At 39.2% G+C, this 22,478-nt stretch overlaps 1 protein-coding gene across 1 annotated transcript in view; it reads left to right on the forward strand.

Moving 5' to 3' along the window:
• MTA3 (metastasis associated 1 family member 3) overlaps positions 1-22,478 on the forward strand; it is a 138,143-nt gene that overhangs the window by 34,222 nt on the left and 81,443 nt on the right. The window contains exons 4-5 of the mRNA XM_081942716.1: positions 504-630; positions 20,393-20,456. Of these exons, the coding sequence (XP_081798842.1) occupies positions 504-630; positions 20,393-20,456 (191 nt within the window). The remainder of the gene's footprint in view (positions 1-503; positions 631-20,392; positions 20,457-22,478) is intronic.

A 22,478-nucleotide genomic window follows, 5' to 3' on the forward strand; every position in this document is an offset into this window, starting at 1 on the left:
TAGACTGGCAGGAACCCACCCCTGGATGGCTCAGTCTCAAAAGTGGTATATTTCAAAGAGCTAAATTTAATATAATGAAAGGGGATTTCTGCCAATACTTTTAAGGGCTAAGAAGAAATAAGATTAGGATAAAGAAGTTTTATTCATCTTTTTATTTCTTAGCCCTTACATGTCTTTTGCCAGTTATACCATTATGCTGGTAGAGAGAGAGAGATACCGTTGACTTCAACCTAATATGATTATAATTGAATTGTAAAAAAGCTCAAGGGTGAAGGGTAGCTGTATTATTTAGTGTTTTTGTATTATAGAAAATAATTCTTGTAAATAGATTTTTCCCATTGAATATTGTTTTTAATTGTGATCAGTTTGGTTACTGTTGGAGTTTTTGCAGAAACAGAAAGATGTGATTTTATTAAAAATGAAGTGGAAAGTTTCATAGAGGACAGAAACCTTCCTGAAAAATGGCTAAAGATAACACTGGGCTTCTCTTTTCTTTTGTGTAGAAGAAGTTGAGGAAGAATGTGAAATTCCCAAAGAAATAGATCTAACTGATAAACAGAAGCACCAGTTGAAACACAGAGAATTATTTCTGTCTCGTCAGTATGAGTCCCTCCCTGCAACACACATTCGGTAAGAAGTACTGTTCCAGTTATGGATTTCTGTGTTTGCTGCTAGCTAAATTATCAGCATAAGAGGTTTTGATTTTTTCATGGGATTCAGTAATGCTAAAGTAGAATTTGAATTTGTGAAATTCAGAAAAAGGATGCAAATGTCCTTATGTCATCTCATAGAATTACTAATTTGCATTTTATTGTATGTAATTTTTGCAATGCTTTCTTTCATCCTTAGCACATCCCTGTAATTTGCATTACAGGGCAAATCAGCAAAACACTTCTTTACTAAATAGAATATGTACATGAGAACATGCAGTTTAAAAAGTATCCAACTTGGTCAGGTATGAATTTTGGAGGGATAGGAGAAGTTAATTCTCTGTCAGATGAGAAGGAAATATTCTGAAGGTTTTTCACTGGCTGGAGGTGAAAAGAACCTGTCTGCTTTCATTATGTGGCAGGCAATACATGGAAATGTATCCCCTAATCTGATATATCTGCTTGACCCTTGTCCCCAACTCCCAATTTTTCTCTTTCTAGCCTCCCTAAGTAGTGGCAGAGTACTGAACCTAGTTAACATTTTAATTCTTTGACAAATTATAGAAATTAAAGGATGAATAAACCTACTGTATTTTTCGGAGTATAAGACGCACCTTTTTCCCTCAAAAAAGGGGCTGAAAATCTGGATGCGTCTTATACGCTGAATACAGCATTTTTTGCCTCCCGAACCCTGCCTCCCTTCACCGAAATGACCGTGCATAGCCTTTAGGAGGCTTTCAGAGTGCTCCTGGGGGGTGGGGAGGGTATAAATGAGTGAAAAACTGGCCATTATTTGCTCAATTTTGCCCCTCCCCCCCAGCCCCCAGGAGCACTCTATAAGCCGCCTAAAGGCTATGCATGCCCTTTGTTTGAGAGGTCTGCAGAGTGCAAAAACTTTTTAAATTTGCCTCTTCAAAATCTTGGTGTGTCATATACTCTGGTGCATCTCATACTCCGAAAAATATGGTACCCTCTTCCCCCTTAGTAGGTTTTTGATGGAAAGCAGATGAACAAATTCATATATGTGAATATGCATTCAAGGGATGGAAGAATAAATAAAGATTTTTTTTTAATTTCACTACTCAGTTCCCTTGTATACCTGGCGATCTTAATCCATGCAGAACACATATAATATTTTACCAATATTATTTATCCATTTTGATTGATTTTTCCTTCGCAGTGTGAAATGCTCAGTAATATAATATTAATAATGAATATTCTTTAATGAATGATTATTTTTGCAATTATTGGACTAATCTAAATATAACTCTTATGAGAAAAATAGAAGACAGAATATTTACTGCCTTGATTTGTGTATAATCTAATTTTGTGGTAAAATTAGATTACATAAAATCTGTGTATAAACTAGATTTTGTGGGGAAAATCTACTAATACACATAAATTGGTTAATATTAAGGTTTCTAATAAAAGTTATATTTACGGCAATGATCATAATCTAAATGTGTGACATATCACTATATAATAAAAACTAGGGTATCTGTGGCTATCTTGGCTTTACCTTTTTTCTTTGTTTCTTTAACTATATGGTTCTTTAAAATGCAAACAATAGTTACTTGAGATTGATGTGATCTGAAGGATGTTGCAGTTGTTGCTTATCTTGGGCATTTGTTTCCTGAGGTGTCATTTTGTTTTGACTGTTATTCATTTACTGTTGAAATGAAATTGTGATGCATGATTTGCAAAGAGCTACAATTGCCCTGCCATGAAATACGATCATCTACATATTTTTAGACATTCCCTTTTTTCGAGATGTTTCTCTGCTTTAGCAAAGTTTAAGTTTTAAGTTTATTTAGCATTTTAAATAATGTTTTAATTAATTAATTAATGTTGAAAAAGTTAAATGAAAATAAATAAGTAAAATCTGATATGTTACAGTGAAATTTGTGATAAGTAAAAAAAAAATTGGAATTAGGATTACCAGACAATTTTATTTATTTCAAATGCTTTAATATCACTTGAGTCTCCAGAATCTGAATGCAAGCAAAGAATTAGAATGCAATAGAAGTTAATATATGTAGCTCAGGATTAAACTGTGGAGTCCTTGCTGCCCTTTAATCTTGTTTGTTTGCTTGTTTGTAGACATTTCATTACCCAACTATCCCATCATCAGTGAGTGCAGGATTTGCTACCTGTTTATGTACAATAGCTTGCTTGCTCTGTTTTGGTTGGGAGTTCCTTGTTTAGAAAAATAAAATAATAAGGCAAACAATCAAGCAGAAAGCAATGGATGGATGGATGGATGGATGGAAGGAAGGAAGGAAGGAAGGAAGGAAGGAAGGAAGGAAGGAAGGAAGGAAGAAGGCAAGCAGGCAGGAAAGAAGGAAGGTTTCTCATGCTTCTTGCTGATCTCCTATACGGAAACTCAGCGGGGAAACCAGCAGGAATTTGGAAGTTGTTTCCACTTCCACTGTTTCTCTGTTTCTCTTTTTAGCTAAGGAAATATATCTGAAATGATGACACAACAGGACATGGGTTGTCTAGTACCTAAAATAAAGTTAATAAAATATATATCTCAATCAAATCCTCTATGCAATAGACTAATGTGGGAAGGACTGCCTATTAGTAACTTTTGGTTAACTTTTATTAAATGTTTGTTGCATTTGTTAGAGCCAGCAGCAGACTAGAAACGAGGAGATTACGAGTTCTAGTCCTGCCTTAGGGCATGTAAGCTGGTTGGGTGACTTTGGGCCAGTCATTCTCTCAGACCACCTCACTCACAGGGTGATTGTCATGGGGAAAAGAAGGAGGAAGGCGTATTAGGTATGCCATCTTAATATATATATATAAAAATAACAAAGGTAGAATAAAAAAAAATACATAACAGATGAGTCTTTATATATGCCTAAATTGTATATTGTATGCAAAATTGTATATAAAAAGTATATGTTGTTTATGAAAAGTTTGAAAAATATTGTGTGGACTGATATGTCAAACAATGGACCATGTTGTTTCCTGAAATTCACGTTTTGTTAATTACATCAAAAATCTGCTGAAATAATTCTGTATACTGCTTTGTGTTTAATAAAGGGGTAAAGTAATTCATTTTTGGCTAGGTAATTCAGTGGTGCCTAAAATATGAGGGAGAATGGGCTTATGTTTAGGAGACAAAAAAATGAAGCAAAATTATTAAAATATTTACAAATCTAGAATGATGGGTTTTTTCTTAGAACTCTTTCTGAGTCAAAATTGAACCTTTATAAATTAAACTGAAGCATGTTATTGGAGATTGAGTATTGGCAATAAAATGTTCATATGAAATTTCCTTCATATTCCTGTTGAACTTTATGTGTAATTACCCAATGGAGACTCAGTACATATGCTAGGAACAGGTAAGCCATGCCACCAGATAGCACGGCCTTCATTATGAATCCTAAGAATTTAAGAGGGATCAGTTTGTGTGGCAAAATACACATCTAAATCTGCAGTTAAATACAGTTGCTAAGAGAAGAATGTTTTGTATGATCTAGTATTTGAGCTTTTAAATTTTTAGACTCCCACAGAATATTATTAATCCAAAACAGGATATTTCCCTTGCTTCTTGACATCAAAATGTTTAATACAAAGAAAAATACAATTATTTTTGATATATTATATTGGAGCACTACAATTCATATCTATCATATATTGCAGATTGTATTCTCTCTGAGTTGTGTATCCCATTTTGAATGATCTATAACATACAGGTAGTTCTAATTTAGAATCACAATTGGGACCAGCAACTCACTTGTTAAGTGAAGTAGTTGCTAAGTGACTAGCTACTCTTGCTTTTGTATAAAGAACATAAAGTTTACAAGTAAGATGCATCCTATTGAAGCAACTTAACACTTATATCTCAACTCAGATATTGATTAAACAGATATCTATACTGGTCTCTGCTTTTCTGTTTTTACAATAATTCCTGGGTCTCTTGTCTGATCTAGACTTCTAAGAGCTAGAAAAAGTTGGTCAATTCTACTTTAGACAAATGATACTGTGATTTTATTCAAAGACACTAATTAGACTTGAAAGAATATTGAAGACCTTTGCTCGCGATTGTATTGATAATCACATTCTGATTGATTAGCAAAAGACAAAATTTGAGTAATTGTAATCCAAGGCAACTTCACTGAACAGATAAAAGGCTTTAAAGATCTGGGTGGTGTTTGATGTGTCAGATAAGAAGACGACTCAGTCTGAAAATGAATAAACAGCACACAAAAGTGTTGCAGGTAATTTAAGATCCTTTTGCTTGAAATAAAAGTTTTGTGTCTGCTATTAAATTATTTATGACTAAAGTAATCACAGCTTTTTGTACAGAGCTTATTTAAGACCATTCCTGCATTCTTATTTCCTGCGGGCAATATTTTAGATTCTCGAGTCCTTCTCTAATACCTCTTTGCAATTAAAGAGTGTTGATTTTCCAACATGGAACATTGTGTTCAAGAATTCTTACTCTCTTGCTAAATCTTAACTTCTGTTCAGTGGATGTGATTTAATATTTTATGTTAAATTTCATAGGAATAAGAATGGCAAAGAATGCATGTAAGATTTAGGTGGGTTCAGCATTGTATTTTAGTTTTTATTTTAAACTGGTGATAAAGCAAATTCAAGAGAAGAGCAAAATACTTTTGATTTTTCACTGTCAAACATAATTCTCCTCCTATATATAGGGTCAGTTATGATAGAAGATTAATTTATATATTTTTAATCCTTTCTGTGTCTTAACTCTGGAATTAAGGTCTTCCTGATGATTCATGGCAACATTTCTCTCAGATGGTCTGGTAACTTGCCTCCTAGACTTTCATTTTCTTCTAGTATCTCATTGCACCCTCTGCATTCAATAGTTATTGTCTTTCTTTAGCACTCTTCATCCTATTCTGAACTTCAATACACTTCTTCAGATTGTGACCATCAACTCTTCAACAGTACAAATATTCCCCGACTTGACTTAGGTTTACCAGGTCATGTTGTCTTTATTAAAATCCATTTTCAAAATACACAGCTCCCTATCTCCATCTATCTATTTCCCATACATCAACTCCAGTTCTTTTCCTAGAATTCTGATTGTTTCCCATTTATGCCAGCTCAGCTCAGTAGCCCTTCCTTTCTTTTATGAGATAAACCTTTATATGGTAATCTAAACTGTTGCACTACTTTTAACTTCTTGTTATCACCAGAGCCCCCAAACATTTGTTTGTATTACAGCATGGAAGTCTAGACAGATGATAAGCTAGAAGGGGGATATGGTGCATCCGAAGGAGGATGTTGTATAAACCACTAGTCCTTGGCCTCTCCTCACACTTTGTTCTTCATGCACTAATCCATCACTCCATCACTTCAGTGCTTTTTGAATGTTCTATTTTTGCTTGTTGACTCAATATCATTGAAGTTTGAGATCAAAGGGAACTATTATCATTTTAATCTGGGCTGTAACATATTTGTGAGATGTTGAAATCTATTTTCATGCCAATAACAGTCAGTTAATTTTATTGGCCTAATAATATATTTCAACATAGATTTCAAATAAAATTATTGCAATGTCTAATAATTTCTTAAGTTAAAATTATACATCCTTTTAATGTATACATTTTTATCTGGAATTTATAAATTTTGGGAATTTTCTTGGTTTGTAAACTTTTTAGTTATTTAGTTCTTCCAAGTTCACTAGTGGTCTTCTGCATGTTGGGTTTTAAGCAAAACAATAAAGAAAAAAAGGGGGGTTGGCAGGCATGATAGAAAACATCAATGGTCTGTATTTTGTTCAGAATGTAAGATAACTTAATAAGATTTAACTCTGCTACAAGCAAAGAAGATTTCCAATTGCTTCAAGAACTAATGGAACAAAAGCAAAAATAATAGCTTTTATATAAGTCTATATAACAAAAAAGCCAACAATTAGATCTATCTTCAGGACCAGGCAGAACAGATTGATTCCTTAGGACAAAGAGAAGAGGAATGTTAGTTCTTATATTAAAAAGAAGAAAAATGTAATATGATTGTATGTTAATTGAAAAGGAAAAAGGACACACACACACACAAATTAACTGCCATATTTCGGTGTGAAAATGCATGTCCTTTCAGTTTTGTGATTTTTCTTTTGAACCATTAAATTAAATATTTTCAGGTAAGCACAACAGACTATACGTTTTAAAGATTTTAAGCATATTGAAAGATTTAATTGTATGAATTAAAAATGGCAAGAAATAGAACTATGCTGATATATGTGTTCAATCTTAATACAGAACAGTTGCAGTCAGTGTTAAATGACTTGAAATCTTCATTCTAAATTTTGGTTGGCATTAACCACAAATAATTGTTGCTCTGTAGTTGCATGTCACACTTAATCTAAGAATAGACATTGGCCATGGATAAAAAGTGTGCAGACAGGTGTGATGAGGTCTCACGTATGTTTACCATAATCAGTACAGTAGGTTAAAGAGTATAGCAAGTGTGTCTCACTCGTCAGGATCTGATTGACCATTCATGCTAATGCAGGATATATGACTTGAGTAAGTCAATACAATTGCATTGATACAAGTGCTTCAAAATTCTAACTGCATTTGGAAGGAATGTTATCCAAAAGGGAAAAAAAAGAGATGTAAATAAATGTGTTGCACAAAAAAGTGGTTAAGCTATTTGGAGATTTAGAAATGAATGAGAATGGTGATTCATGAGCATTAGACTTTTGTTTCAAATACATGATTTAAACACGTCTATTCACAAGTGTATATCAACATGCACAAAATGATGCACAAAATTTAATAAAATAAAATTATTCAATATGGTGTATAGTGAATGGGTAGGCAGCTCCCCATCCAACATTCACTCTTGCCTTCTTGCCTCATGCCAAAAAGCGAATTGCTGGCTCAGACATTCAGATATATATTTTTTCCAGAAGAACACAGATTTGAGCAAACAATAAATACACCAGGTTCTTCCAAAGCCCTCCCTTTTGGTTAGAGGAGAAAATGATTTGTTTTTAAAAATAAAGCCAAAGCTCCTAGGTGAGAGGCTGGAAACAGGTGGGTTTTATTATTTCCCCTTGGCTTCTGATACAAATTGGAATTTTCAGGAACAATATTTTACCACAAAATTAAATTGTTATAGGGTAAACATTTATGCCTCGAATTGTCTATTCTGTACAGGAGTTAAGAGAATACTAGCTAAGAATATTACTTTCTTTTCTATATTAGTTAATCCTTTATTGTCTCTAGGGGTTATTGTCCCGGTTTACCTACAAGATCAATCCTTGTAGGTTTTGACATTACTTTAAAAATGTGTGGTTTCCAGAATTTTATTACTTTCTGTAAAGTATCCATGAGAGATTCTTTAAATATGTCTAATTTTAGCAGATCTATATTTTTATCTTTTGCATTATTGAATGTATTGCATGACACTACTTAAAATTGAAAAGAAATTTAACCATAAAGAAAGAACCTTCTTTCTTTCTTTCTTTCTTTCTTTCTTTCTTTCTTTCTTTCTTTCTTTCTTTCTTTCATTCATTCATTCATTCATTCATTCATTCATTCATTCATTTTTTTAGAATGAAGGATGCAGTGGGGGCTGATTTTCCTAGCAACATGTCTCAGTGCTCAGGATGAGGAGATGATGTTATAAACTGTTTTGGGTTTATCGTATCTTTTTCTTTTACTTGCCAGTAAGCTAGCTTAAGCACATGCTGGAGGTATACTACAAAGGAATTGTCCTAAAAGATAGATGCTGATGATAACAATGACTACCAATATGCCACACCAAGGCAGGAAATGAAGCCAAGGTGTGTACACCCAGAGGATTTGTAAGATTGGTGGTTGAAATTATGAGCCTTTCAGGGGAATACACTCAGCCCTGCTGTTACAAAACATATCAAACAGTTTATGGGAACCTGGGAAAAATGGAATTGTTTTGGCCTCCTGACTGCAACAACATAATATAATATCTGCACTGGAGGATTTTACAGTTAGCAGCACATAACAACTCTGTTTATAATAGTTGCTTGATTTGATAATTGTTCAGTTACAGATTACAAACAAAAAGAAAAATTGATTTAACAGTCTTGAAAGTTGTGTCTGATTCTACTACTCAAAAATTATTAAAATAACAGTTAATAAGGGCAGTTCCCTGTTGGTGCAGGTATAAAAAAAGTGAATGGTTAATTATGCTGTCCACCTGTTGAAATGAAATCTAATAGAAAAATGCTTGAACATGTTGTTAGCGACAGAATTGAAGAGCTGAATTTTTAAAAAGTATACTAAGGAATCCTTTCTCTACTTTTATACTGCTAAGCAGAACAATGTGTACAACTCTTTTTTTTTTTTTAAACAAAGTTTTATTGGTTTTTTTATATTTTACAAAGGGAAAAGGTAAGGGAAAAGTTACAAATTTTGGCAACTGCGAAATGCGGTAGGTGCATCCCCCCTCCAAACTCATAGTATACATTTGCATAAGATTCAATATTAAGTAATAACATATAGTCAGTGTGGTAAATTCAATTGGTAATTTCGATCAGTTTATATCAAGTGACTTTTCTTACTCATTTGTGTGATCTGAGCTTTCTTGATGTCGCCCCATCTCCCCCCGCTGGCAGAGCTCCGGCCCCTCCCGTGTCTTGTATGTCTGTTGAGGAGTCTTCTGGTTTTTCTAGGAGTAGTTTGTTTTTCTCCATAAAGGCCTGCACCTCTATGGGTGCATTAATTCTAACTCTTGTCTCCTCTCAGAATATTAACATTCCTTCAGGCATCAACCATCTAAACCATACCCCCTTCTGGTATAATTTATTCACCAATTGCGAATATTGTTTTCTTTCTCACTTTCTTGGGGATCTGTTTCAGGATGGTTATCTCTTTATCTTTGTATGTCAAGGCTTGCCCCCTTTGTGCATTCAGAATTTCATCTCTTGTGCTTTTCCTAAGAAATTTAATGTGTACCTCCCTGGGAACATTGTGTGTTCTAGCATAAGCTGAGTTCACTCTATAAGCCAGGTCTATTTCCCACCCCATCTGTTGTTTTTCCTTCGGAATATATTCAGCTAAAATGTTTGTCATGATGTCACTTATATTTTCATCATCTGTCTCCATCACATTTTGGAATCTAAGATAAAAAGACATTCTCTCAAACTCTATTTTCATTTGTTGGGTGTCAAGTTCTTTGTTTCCCTTCTGCACACCCTCTATCCACCCCCCCCTCATCTCAGCCGCCCCATCCTCCAAAAGATCCAGTCTCTGTGAGTTCTTATTAATTTTATCCTGGTTCTCTTTAATTTCTTCTTTCATCTCCTTCAGTTGTCTCTTTATTTCCTCTTGTCCCTGTAGAATTTGCTGAAACATTTGATGAAACTCCAAGTCCGTAGATTTAGGTTGCTTTAAGGCTGTTAACGTTGATTGTGTACTAGGACTGGAGGTTGCAGATGTCGGGGCAGAGGCAGCAAAGCCTGATTTTCCAGGAGGTGGTCTTTTAGATGCCATTGTTTATAAAGTAAAGAGTCCAGTCAATATAGAGAAGAATCAGTCAGAAGGGTAGAACAGCCAGGAGAGTCCAGGAGACAGAGGGTCCAGGCAGAGGAGAGTTTTTTCTGATCACCCTGGCAGAAGAGCAAAAGTTTTTCACTCCAGGGAGTTCAAAAGCAATCAATCAACAAGAGATTTGTCTGAGTAGCACGGAGACAAAGACCGGAAGCTTGAAGTTTTGAAGGTGGAGTCAGATTTCACATTTCATGAAGACAACGGAAGTGTGCCATCTTGCCCTGCCAGCTTCGGGCTTCGAGGCAACAAATAAAGTTTTCAAAGTTCAAAATTCCCAAAGCTTCCAGATCATCATTATGTTATAAGTTTGAGTCCAAAAGTCCACTTAGTAAGAGTGTGACATCATTGGTTGGCTCTCCCACTCTTCCTTCCCTTGGGGCTAAGACCACAATTGTTTCCAGCCGCCTGTCCGAGGGGGGGGGAAATCCCCCTCCCTCCGCCACGCCTCTCCAAGTCAAGCCGAAAAGCAAGGTTTACACAGCTGACAAGTTTTGAGGTTTGTAATGGGAATGGGGGAAGTTTATGCCTCACCGCACCGCCGCTGCATCCTTCAGCTTTCTTATCTCTGATCGGCCTCACAGCGAAGACGCCGGAGCGTCTCCCCTTCATGCTCCTCGGTGCCTGGAGCGAAGCGGGGCCCTCCGCCGGCTGCCGCCGATCCAGGGGTCCCCCCGCCGCGCCGCTCCTCCAGCAGAACGCCTCTACGGGGCGTCCTGTGCCCCCCAAGGAGTGGGGAGCCCACCGGGGATGCGCGGGGCGAGCAGTCCCTGCCCGTCGCCGTCAGCCGCCGGAACCGGAAGTCCAACAATGTGTACAACTCTGACCAGCAAATTTCAATTAATTCCAAATGGAGCATTTCTAAATTTTTACTGCCTTTTTAAAAAGGGAGATGTTCTATTCAGAACATTATCTTCAAATCTCAGCCTTCCATATTATTTTTATCAATTTGGCCCGATTGCTGGATTTTATTTGTTATGTTCTCCTAGTGGTACTGTGGCCATCGTTGATAAAATAATGTTAATCTGGAATGAAATATCTTTCAGTTTATCAATTTGGCACGACTTCTTTTATTTATCATCTTAGCAAATTAATGGATGCTTTTTGCATGACATTTTATTAAGCTGTTTATTAGCTTTGCACTAATGGGTTACTTTGATTCAAACTTGTATGTACTGATCGCTTTGATTTAACACTGTATACTGCCATTTTTCTTCTCACAGATGTCCAGATGATGTTCCAACACATTACCTGTTACATTTTGGAACATATTATGAGAATAAATGAATTCCCCTTAACTTTTATTTCTAGAATTGAAATTATTGCTTTATTGCTTTTGCTGGACAGTGAAAATGGCTGGATTGGAACATAATTGTTATTGTATATTGAGTATATTTTAGGTCTTATTAGCAATTATTTTTGTGGGTGTTATACTATAATGTTGCACATTTTCTAGATAAAACAAAAGAAATCCAATGTGCTGCCAATTGGCAATAATGATTTTATGAAAATATGGCAAAAATAGATGTGGTTTATTGTCTGGATACTTGTATATTCTTAGGAATAATTATCAGAAAAACATTTTAATTAGTAAATGTCAAAATGGTGAACTATGAAGTTCTGAGCGATTGGAGAAAGGAAACAGGGAAGAAATGCTATTTAGGTGAGAAGACATGATGCAGTCCAGATGTGAAAACTGTGGGAAAGAAGGACTTCAAAGGGATTCCAGCTGAATTAACTCAGTATGAGTCTGAGTGGAATTCACAGTTTTCAAGATTATTTTCTTACTTCAGGCTAGCACTGTATATGCCTTTCTGAAATTTGTTTGCTTTTTGAATCCTTGGTTTGCCAGCTATATAGGGTGTGACTGACAATAATACAGATGAAAAATGATACTCATGGGTGGTTGAAAATGCCCTTGTGTTTTTATAATTAAATATTATGTAAATTAATTTCATGTCCAGTATGGATTTTAAGATGGATACCTATATAAATTCCATTTCTATAAACCAGTATAGTTGAAATTGATTTTCAAGGATCAATCAGACTATGAAGTTCCTTCTTTCTAAATTGCAGCTTCCGTATGACAAAAAAACAGTATGACATAAAATCTGGAAAAAGTGCAGAGCAACAAGAGTGATAGGGGGCTGGGGGTTAAAACATAGGAAGACTGCTTACCAGAATTGGGTATGCCTAGCATAATGAAAAGAAGGAATAGCGAGACATGATTGCAGGGTTCCAATATTTGAGGGCCTCCTACAGAGATGAGGGGGGGGGGGGTTGTCAAACTGTTTTCCTGTAGATACGGTGGGAGGGGCTACACTGGGTTTAGTCACAGCCTGATTGGTCCAGAGACTGAGGGAATTTTCTTAAAGTACCTTCCTATTGGCTGCCAGTTTCCTCAGTCTCTTGGTCCAAGTACTAGTTTGGCTCCTTGAGGTATTGAATTGTTTAATTATTGGAATTATAGTATTGGATTCGATTAATTGGATATTCTAAAGTCTTCAAAATTCGGACTGCTGGCCATAGAGTCTGCCTTGTCAGATCTCATAAGGAGGTAGGAGAGACCTGGACTCCTACCTCTGGGCCTGGGGGGTGCTCTGCCCAATCCCTGGGGGCGCAGGGGTGACAGGCTCCCGTTCGCAGCCGAAAGAGAGGGAAAAAATTGGAGGCTTCAGGTAGGCATTCGTTTTGCCCAGTAACTGCCTGCAGAGCGCCGTGGCTTTAACAGCCTTGCCGCTGCTTCAAAAGCCTTGCCACAACACCAAAAAACGCCGCACCTTCTAACAAGCTTGCCCAGCTTCAAAGTCCTCCCACGGCCTCAAGAGTCTCGCCACGACCTCGAAATCCTCGCAGCAGCGAAGATAGCCACGTAATTAATTGAGACAGCTGCCACGGCTCAGAGATAACACGCCGCGGCTTGAGAGGACAGCTGCAGCTTTAAAAGAACATAAAAACAAAGGGCAGAGGACTCGGCTCGCCGGGAGGCCATTGCTATAGAGCAGCCTCTTCTTCTTCTTGCCACGAGGCGGGTGGCCATTTGGAGCGACGTCATGGAAGTGGCCATTTTCTACAGCAGAGGCCTGCATCGCGGCCATTAATCAAGGCCGGCAGGCAGCTATCCAGTGCCCTAAGTCCGCAACGCGGCCATTAATCGAGGCCAGCGGTCCCCTGAACAGTCTACCACCAGGCTTAAGACACGTGAGTGGGGTATGGTCTCCACAATTCCCGAGTTGGGGCAGGCCCCAGTGGGGACCCCCAATGAGGTGGCAGAGGAAGGCCAGGGCAGAATGAGAACCAGGGTAACAGCTATCAGACCATCTGCTGACTAGCACCCCTCTAGAGCTGCTGTGAGGGATGAGCTAAGAAGCAGAGAGCCTTGGAGAAGCAAGTGGCCAGGGCCGAAAGTCCAGCTCAGGCTACCAGGCCCAATTCTCCTGGCAGATCCAGATCCCCAGTAAGGCCCAGTTCTCTCAACTCTGCTTCACCTCCCAGAGGCTTCAGCCCTTCCTCTCCTTCTGTCTCCCCTGCTAGGCTCGCAGACAGCCTTGCCTTCCCTTCCCATCTCTCCGATAGCATATAGGGAAGGGGGCAGGGATCCATTGGAATGGTGGTCTAGAGATTATCTCCCGACCTCACACCTGGCACCCAAGGTCCTGCTGCCCTTGGGCCCTGGGAGGAGGAGCTGGAGGATCTAGAGCTCCTACCTGAAAGTATCAGGAGACTCATTTCCTCAGCAATCTTCAAGAGCATTGCCTCAGGCCTTTCACAGAGAGAGCGTTATTAACAAGGGGTGGCAAGACCTCATTCTGATTCTAGGCGTCCTAGGTCTCCTTCCTCTGCCCATGGTCAGGGCCCCTTCTCCATCAGTGGTCAGCAAGAGCTCAGTATTAGGGGAGGGGGATACATCCAGATTTGGGTGGATTTCTGAGGATGAGGACACCATCCCTCATGATCCCCCAGCCTTTCCTGGTTTCTTTGCGCCCCCGGCATTTAAGCCTCTTCTGCATAAGGTGAAGAGGACTACTCAGATTGGTACTGGGGCTCTACCTGTTTCCCAACATAGGGACCCCAACTTGGCTATGTTTATCAGTCCCAATACAGATGAGGAGGTTCCAGCCCCTCCTCTCTTTCTGGAAGTGGTTAAGAACCAGTGGGCTCAACCTTCTTCTTTGCCCAATCCTGGGAATAACGACCGCCGCTTCTATAATATGGAGCAGGACAGGGGGAGTTACCAAGGTCAGTCCAAACGGCCCTTTCACGGGTCGGGGGTGGCCGCCCCTTCCGCAGAGGGAAATGACTCCAATCCGAGTCAGCCCATCGGCGGCCGCCTAGCATCCTTCACGGATCAGTGGGACCAGATAACGTTGGATGCTTGGGTCAGGTCCACCATCAGGGACGGCCTTCGGCTGGAATTTCTTTACCTCCCCCCGACTCTCTTCAGGACTTTCTCCCCATCTCGGGATCCGGCTCAGCGCTGCCTAACGAGTCTAGCCATCCAACATTTGCTAGACATCCGGGCTGTGGAACCGGCCCCAAAGGAAGAGTACGGGCTGGGCCTATACTCCAACCTCTTTGTGGTCCCGAAGAGCTCGGGGGGATGGAGGTCAATCCTGGACCTGAAGCACCTAAACTCTTACCTGATTTACCAGCGCTTTAAAATGTCCTTCCTCAAGTCCCACTGGGGATCTGACGGGCTACTTTATGGCCTCAATAGACTTGACGGAAGCATATCTGCATATCCCAATACTGCCAGCCCCTTGTAGATTCCTTTGCTTTTCCCACAAAGGACTTCCAATATCGGGCCCTCCCGTTCGGTCTAGCCTCTGCCCCTCGCACATTCATGAAGGTCCTGGCGGCCTTGGCGGCTCACCTGCGATCTCAACTGGTGAGACTCCATTGCTACCTAGATGATGTGCTCGTCCTGGCCCGGTCCCGCACTCATGCAATTCACGACTTGAACCTAACCATTCAGACTTTACAGTCACTAGGGCTTTCTATCAACTTCCTCAAGAGCCATGTCTTGCCCTTGACGAGAATCCTGCATCTGGGCACGGTGATAGACTCAGTGGCGGGACTTGTTCGATTTTCCCCAGAACGTCTAGCAAACCTTCGAGCCTTAACACGACACGTCTGCGCAAGTCGGTCAGCTTCCATCCTGACCTTGGCTCGCTTGCTGGGCAAGATGGTCTCGTGCATAGGAATAGTACCCTGGGCCCATCTACACTCCCGGACAATTCAATGGACACTCATTCCGTACCAGCGCCAACGCATGAGCAACTTCCTACACCCGGTCCTCCTGTCCCCGGTCCTTCGTTGGTCCTTGAGATGGTGGCTGTCTCCAGCCCTGAGTTGAAGATTCGAACTTCGGGAACCGGATCGCATCACGATCACCATGGACGCGAGCCTCTACGACTGGGGGGCCTTGATGGACTCCAGACTGGCGCAGGGTCGATGGACCTGTGTCACAATATAAATTGGCTGGAGCTGAAGGCAGCTCACCTGGTCCTCCTTCAATTTTGGGATTTGAAAACCAATCACCACGTGCTTCTTCTGATGGACAATGTGGCCACGAAGGCACACATAAATCGTCAAGGGGAGGGGGACTCATTCCAAGTGTCTGTGGCTGGAACAGAAACTCGGTCTCTGGGCGGAGAAGAACCTGGCCTCTATAACTTCAGAACACATTTCGGGCATAGCCAACCATCAGGCTGACTGGTTGAGTCGGGTGACAGTCGACCACAGTGAGTGGCAACTGATTCCAGAACTCTTCCGCAGAATTTGCCACCGCTTCAGCAACCCACTGGTGGACTTGTTCGCGAGCCCGACCAATGCCCAGCTGAACCGGTTCTTCTCCTGTTTCCCAATGCACAATGCCAAAGGGACAGACGCACTCAGAAGTCCATGGCCCCCAGGCCTCCTTTATGCCTTCCCCCCTCTCCTCCTGATCCAGGGAACCCTGAGGAAGGTAGTGATAGAGAGGGCACACATCATTCTGGTAGCCCCGTATTGGCCAAGACGGCCTTGGTTTGCAGACCTGGGCCAACTATCCATATCTCCCCCATGGAGGATTCCTCAGGAGGAGATTGCCTTGTTCCAGGGGGTATTCCTCCACCCGGAGCCTCAGTGGCTCCGGCTGACCGCCTGGCACTTGAGCGGCGCCTCCTGAGGGATGCTAATCTGTCAGCCAAGGTCATATCCACCATCGAATCTTCTAGGTTCCTGTTGACAACACAAATCTACAACTCTACGTGGTCGACTTTCGTTTCTTGGTGCTGAAGATTCAATCTATCTCCCAGCAGCGCCTCGGTGGCTCAAGTCCTTGAGTTCCTCCAACATGGCCTAGACCAGGGACTTTCCCATAATAACCTTACAGAGACAGGTGGCGGATCTCTCCTCGGTCCTGGCGGGGAACAGCCGTTTCCCCTTGTCTCAGGTCCCATTAGTCAAATGGTTCCTTAAGGGCGCGGCAAACCTATGTCCTCCTCCAGTCCATCGGTTCCCAACGTGGGATCTGGGTCTTGTCTTTAGAGCTCTCACCCTCCCTTTGAACCACTGAGGACAATTTACCTCAGATTTTTGTCCCTAAAGGTGACCTTTCTGGTCGCCGTTACCTCGGCTCGCCGTATCTCTCAGTTAATGGCATTATCTTCCAAGGAGGACCAATGCCAGTTTCACCAGGATAGGGTAGTCCTTAGACTAGATCCGACCTTTCTCCCGAAGGTCAATTCCCTCTTACACAGGTCGCAGGAAGTCATTCTCCCTAACTTCTGTACCTCTCCTTCAAATGAGAGGGAACACCTTTGGCACCGTTTAGATATCCGCTGCGCTCTGCGCATCTATCTCAGACGAACACTGCCCTTTGGCAGGTCAGAGGATCTCTTTCTATCCTTTCAGCCTAGTACCCTGGGGGCTAGGGTTTCTTCTGCTACCATAGGCAGGTGGCTAAGACAAGCCTTCACGGAAGCTTACGTAGCCTCAGGTAAAGATCCTCCTCAAGGAATCATGGCTCATTCCACTCGAAGTGCTGCTACGATGGCTGTGTGGGCCACGAGGGCTCCCCTAGAGGATATCTGTAGGACGGCCACCTAGGCCTCTCCAACGCCCTTTATCTGACACTATCGACTGGATTGCTTCGCTTCAGCGGACGCGTCCTTTGGTCATCGGGTTCTCCAACAGGTGGCGACCTCCCCTCCCCCGGGGTCTATTTCCCATCCTGGGACTTAGCTTGGGTATGTCCCAGCTGTAGCCCCTCCAGCCATATCTACAGGAAAAAGAACGTTGGTCCTTACATGAACGTTTCTTTTCTGTAGCTGAGGTGGGAAGGGCTACATCCCGCCCTAGTCATTATAGTAAGGCGGGGTGAGGGGCGGTCGGGGTGTTTGTTCGTTGTTGCCTCTATTATGTTTTTGCAGCTTTTCCATTCGACTTCGAGGAAACTGGGAGCCCATAGGGAAGAAAGGTACTTTTAAGAAAATTCCTTCAGTCTCTGGACCAATCAGGCTGTGACTAAACCCAGCTGTAGCCCCTCCCGCCTCATCTACAGAAAAGAAATGTTCAGGTAAGGACCAACGTTCTTTTTCTAAAGCACCAAAAGGCAAGATAAGAAATAATGGATAGAAGCTAACCAAGGAGAGAAGCAACCTAGAACTAAATTCCTAAAGGTGAGAGCAATCAACCAATGGAATAGCTTGCCTACAGAGATTGGGGGGGGGGGGGTTCCATCACTGGACGCTTTCAAAAAGAGTCTGGTCAACCATTTGTCTGAAATGGTATAAAGTCTCCTGCCTGAGCAGGGATTGGACTTGAAGATCTCCAAGGTCCTTCCAATTCTATTATTCTATGTTCTATGTATGAAAATGAATTTAATTTTCAGAATTTGAAGCATATATATTTCTGTTTCTTTTGGAATGTGATAGCATTTGAACATAATGAGCATGATTAGCTGCCCAGAATTGCCTTATCCAGGAGTTGTGGGGAGGCATATAAATTTAATAAATAATAAATAAATGATTAGAGTGATATTATTTAGATCCTTTGAATCCGTAGGAGTTACTGGGATCTAATTACAGTAGGAATTAAGATGTGTTGTTCTTTAAGGCAGTAGGACATATTTAAATGTTATTGGAAAAGCAATTAAATTCCGAATTAAATTAAATTAATTCTCTGGAATATTCCTTATTTAAAGTTAGTGGATAAACTTTATTTTTATTTTTTGGAAATCTGAACCAAAAATGTGGTTAACATCTTAGATTTGTTTCTTGATGTTTGCTTTAAGATTTTTGGAAAATTACAAACAGAATAACGTCTATCAAATTGTTGAATACCAATATATTTAATTAAACTATTTGTTGTATTTCTAATCTGTGCTTGATTTATTTGTAGTCACAGAAATTTCTATAGTATTGAGTATAGTATATAAACTTTAAAAAAAAATAAAGCCAGTGATTTAGTTACATCAACAGATGGAAGATTCTAGAAAGATAAAATATTGATAATTTGAAATTTGCAATAAATAATTGATATATTCAGTTCTAACAAATCTATGGTATTGCATTTTTTAAAAACACATACATATCTTTTTTATTCTAAAATGAAAATAATCCTTTTTTTGTGTGGAGGTTCATTAACATCTTGATAGATGCTTAAAAGGGGTTTGTAATCTGCCTTTTTATGTTTTTGAGTTGGACGTAAAGTTGAATGTATGTTTATACATATGGTTTTCATGCTACTCCACATTGATTGAATTGTTGAATAATCAGTATTATTATTGTATATATGTTAATATTGTCAATATTTAAAACTATTCCTAAAATTTGGAATCTATTTCCATATGAGCTTTGGATCTAGCACATCTCAATTGTTGCAAAAAAAGATTAGTACCTGTATGTCTTCTTCGATTGATGTTTGTAAAATGGATACTGATGATTGCTTGACAAAATGTGGGCATTGTCGGCCTTCGAAGTGGTTCATATCAATATAATAGGCAGATAGAAAAATATGATTCCAAGGTTAGTATCCCTGGAAAAATGTTTGACAGCATTTAATGAGAATCACTTAATAATTTTTGTGTTAAATCCAATTCTATGTATGTGTGTGTATATATACGTGGATATACCTTCAAGTCACACTGATGACTGCCTGGGCAACTCCCTGCAGTTTTCCACCTCGGGCAAGATGTAATTTGGGATAAAAGAAAAGGTTTTGTGTTTGTCAGTTGAAATCTGGCTAGGCAAGGAATAGGGAGGCTCCCTTCCTGAGATCTCTTTGTCTAGGTTTTGAGTAGTACATCACGTTCAATCCCAAAATGGGCAAATGATGTTCAATTGTATAATGGGAAGGAGCACTACTTCATAGGTATGTCTGTATTTACAAGGTTATGGTATAATATTTTTTTGGAAACAATAAATGATAAACCGAAAAAGGGGCAAATCTGAAAGAGTTTTATAAGGATAAAAAAAAGATTGTTTATAATTTTGCTTACAAAGGAAAATTCAAACTAAAACCCACAAATACTTTTTTTTAAAAAAATGCATATTCTAATAAAAATACCTAAAATCAAATGCATTTAAACAATTTCCATATTTTTCACAAGAATGAATTTTTTTTCCAAGAATTTCTGAAGTAAAGGACTGTCCTTTATAATAAGGGATTTATGGTCATTATAGGTTAGGACAGAGATACAAGCTGTCTTTTCAGCTCAATAGTTACTCCGTCATCCCTTAAGCTATTCCCTCTCATTACAGAGATGGTTGTGTATTCACTCAGGTTGCTAGTCCTCGTATGAGAATTGTGAACTTGTCTCAGAACTGAATGTCTTATTTTCTTCCTTCTTTCTTTTCATTTGTTGATCTCTTATATTTAAACCAGTTGTAAGGTAATACATTTAATATCATTAAAATTTAATGGTCACAATGGCTGAATATTATTTCCACAGAGAAAATCAAGTTAGCTTGAATTAAAAAAATGCAAGGAGGAAAACGCTTTGCATTAATAGTTAGTTTCCTGTCAGCATCCACATAGCCACTGTGGAAATAGAAACTAGAGTAAAATGGTCTTTGGAATAATTCTGCAGAGTTGTCCTGAAGTCTGCATGTTTGTAGAAATGATAAGATATACAGTAACTGAACTTTTCAAACTCTGAACTTGGTTGACAGATTTGTTGCCCTTTACTTTGCAAGAAGATATTTCTAGACATAAACACTTTCTTTTTTTCTGCTTCTGTAGGGGAAAATGCAGTGTTGCACTTCTGAATGAGACAGAGTCTGTATTGTCGTATCTCGCCAAAGAGGTATATAATTGGTTCACTTATCAATATCCTTTTATTCACATGTTATTGAGTATTTCATTTTTAACAGATTGCTGTAAAACCAAACTGTAATTTTGCTTAATATTATATTGCTGTTATAAAGTGAAATGGCTTGGCATTTGTTTTATTTTTTGTGGTGTGGTAATTTGGTCTCCTGATTTATTGCTGCTTTATTTACACTGAAGCCATTCATCTGATTTTCCACTAGTAACTTGCAGCTCAGAATACAAAAGGTGATTCTTTTAAACTAATACTTTTGTTTTATCTTGCCACTTGATAACACTCGGGCTATATTTAAATATGAGAGAGCTGTTACCGGATGGACAAAGAGTGATCATTGATACTAAGAACAGGAATTTTACCTTTTCAACATTCTAAAAAAGATTTAAGATGAAAATGTGTGCCTAATCCTTATGAGCATGCCTAACTAGTAATCTCAGTATTATACCATAAAGATTGTTTACCAAACCTGTTTAGCAAGGCATTTAAATTCAGTCTAGTAGAGTTTAGGGATAATAAGCTTTTATGGTATACACCTGTCAGCATCTACTCATAATATCTAGCTCTCTAAACTTTGTATCAAATTAGCTCTTTGCACAAATTCTCATAGTAAAATTTGAAACAGATAATACTTTTATTATTATTTTAGAGGAGGTAGGAATATGATTCATTGGAACATTTTGTTGTTGTCCATAAGTATGCATAAAATGATAAATACTAAATATCTTTTATATAATTTTCAAAAACAATTTAAGTTCCCTTCAGTATATGAGAGAGTATGCCTACCTTATACCACTCCCCAATTTCTACACTGTCTTAGTAAAAAAAAACAGAACTAATGAATTGAGTCCTCTGCTTTTTGATTCATAGACTAAAGCACTGCAATTCTATAGTCACTTTTGTGAGAGAGAGTCCCTCTGAATTCAATAAATATCTTTCCAGATAAGATACATATCATGTATTATTGCAGTAGTAAAACACTACTGAGATATTTTTGCCTAGACCTTGTTTTCTACATCACTTATTTATTTATTTTTCATTATTTAATAATTTAAAGAAAAGGGAAAGTGATTCTAAGCTATGCTGGAACTTAATACTTTTGAATTGGATCAAGATAGCTCATTGTGTTAAACCTCAGTTATTTTTAGAACAGCTGTAAACATCAAAAGATACACTTCACAAGGAATGTTAGTGCAAATGAAGCACTACATTTTGAAGCATTCAGTCAGCTTTGCCCTTTGCAAGCTCATTCAGGTACTTAAAACTCTTCATGCAAACACATTTTGCAAAGCACCTCTTTTAAATGCTTCACACAACCTGAGTACTTAAAATAGGCTAATGAAAATTAATTGGACAGGTAAATTGTAATAATTTAAATACAAGCAGTTGTTGACTTATAACATAAAACACAATTGTAATATTTTGTAACACCCCCCCCCCCTCATGGTCACATTATTGGATTTTTGGTACTTGGCAACTGGCTCACATTTACACATTTTTGCCAAGTGCCCTGCAATCATTGTAATCTTCTCTACCTGCTTACCTAGAGAGTCAGTGGGAAAGCCAACAGGAAGGATTGCAAGCAGAGAGAATCAAGGGGAATTAAAATAGCTCAGTGGCCTGCAAGAATGGAGCTGAAATACAGAAGAAGGATTTTCCCTCTCTGCAAAGAGGGGAGCAGAAATTCCCTCAACAACTTGCAGGAATGGAGCTGAAATTCTGCTGAAGGATTTTTCCTCCATGCATGGAAGGAAGGAGAAATCCTTCAGTGGGCTGCTGGAACATCTGGCAGCAAAAAGGCTTCCAGCCAGGTGGATTTCACCTCCACACAGAGCTGAAATCCTCCTGGCAGGCAACTCTTTCGCCATACCCATTTAACAACTCAGGAGATTGCTTAATGACTGCAACCGTGAGTGACAGGATTGTGATAGTTGAGTGAAACAATCACATGTCTGTCTGTCTCTTAACTGCTTCACTCAACAACCAAGATTCCAATTTTGTCGA

This window comes from Natrix helvetica, assembly GCF_964273705.1.
Source record: "Natrix helvetica genome assembly, chromosome: 2".
NCBI lineage: Eukaryota > Metazoa > Chordata > Lepidosauria > Squamata > Natricidae > Natrix > Natrix helvetica.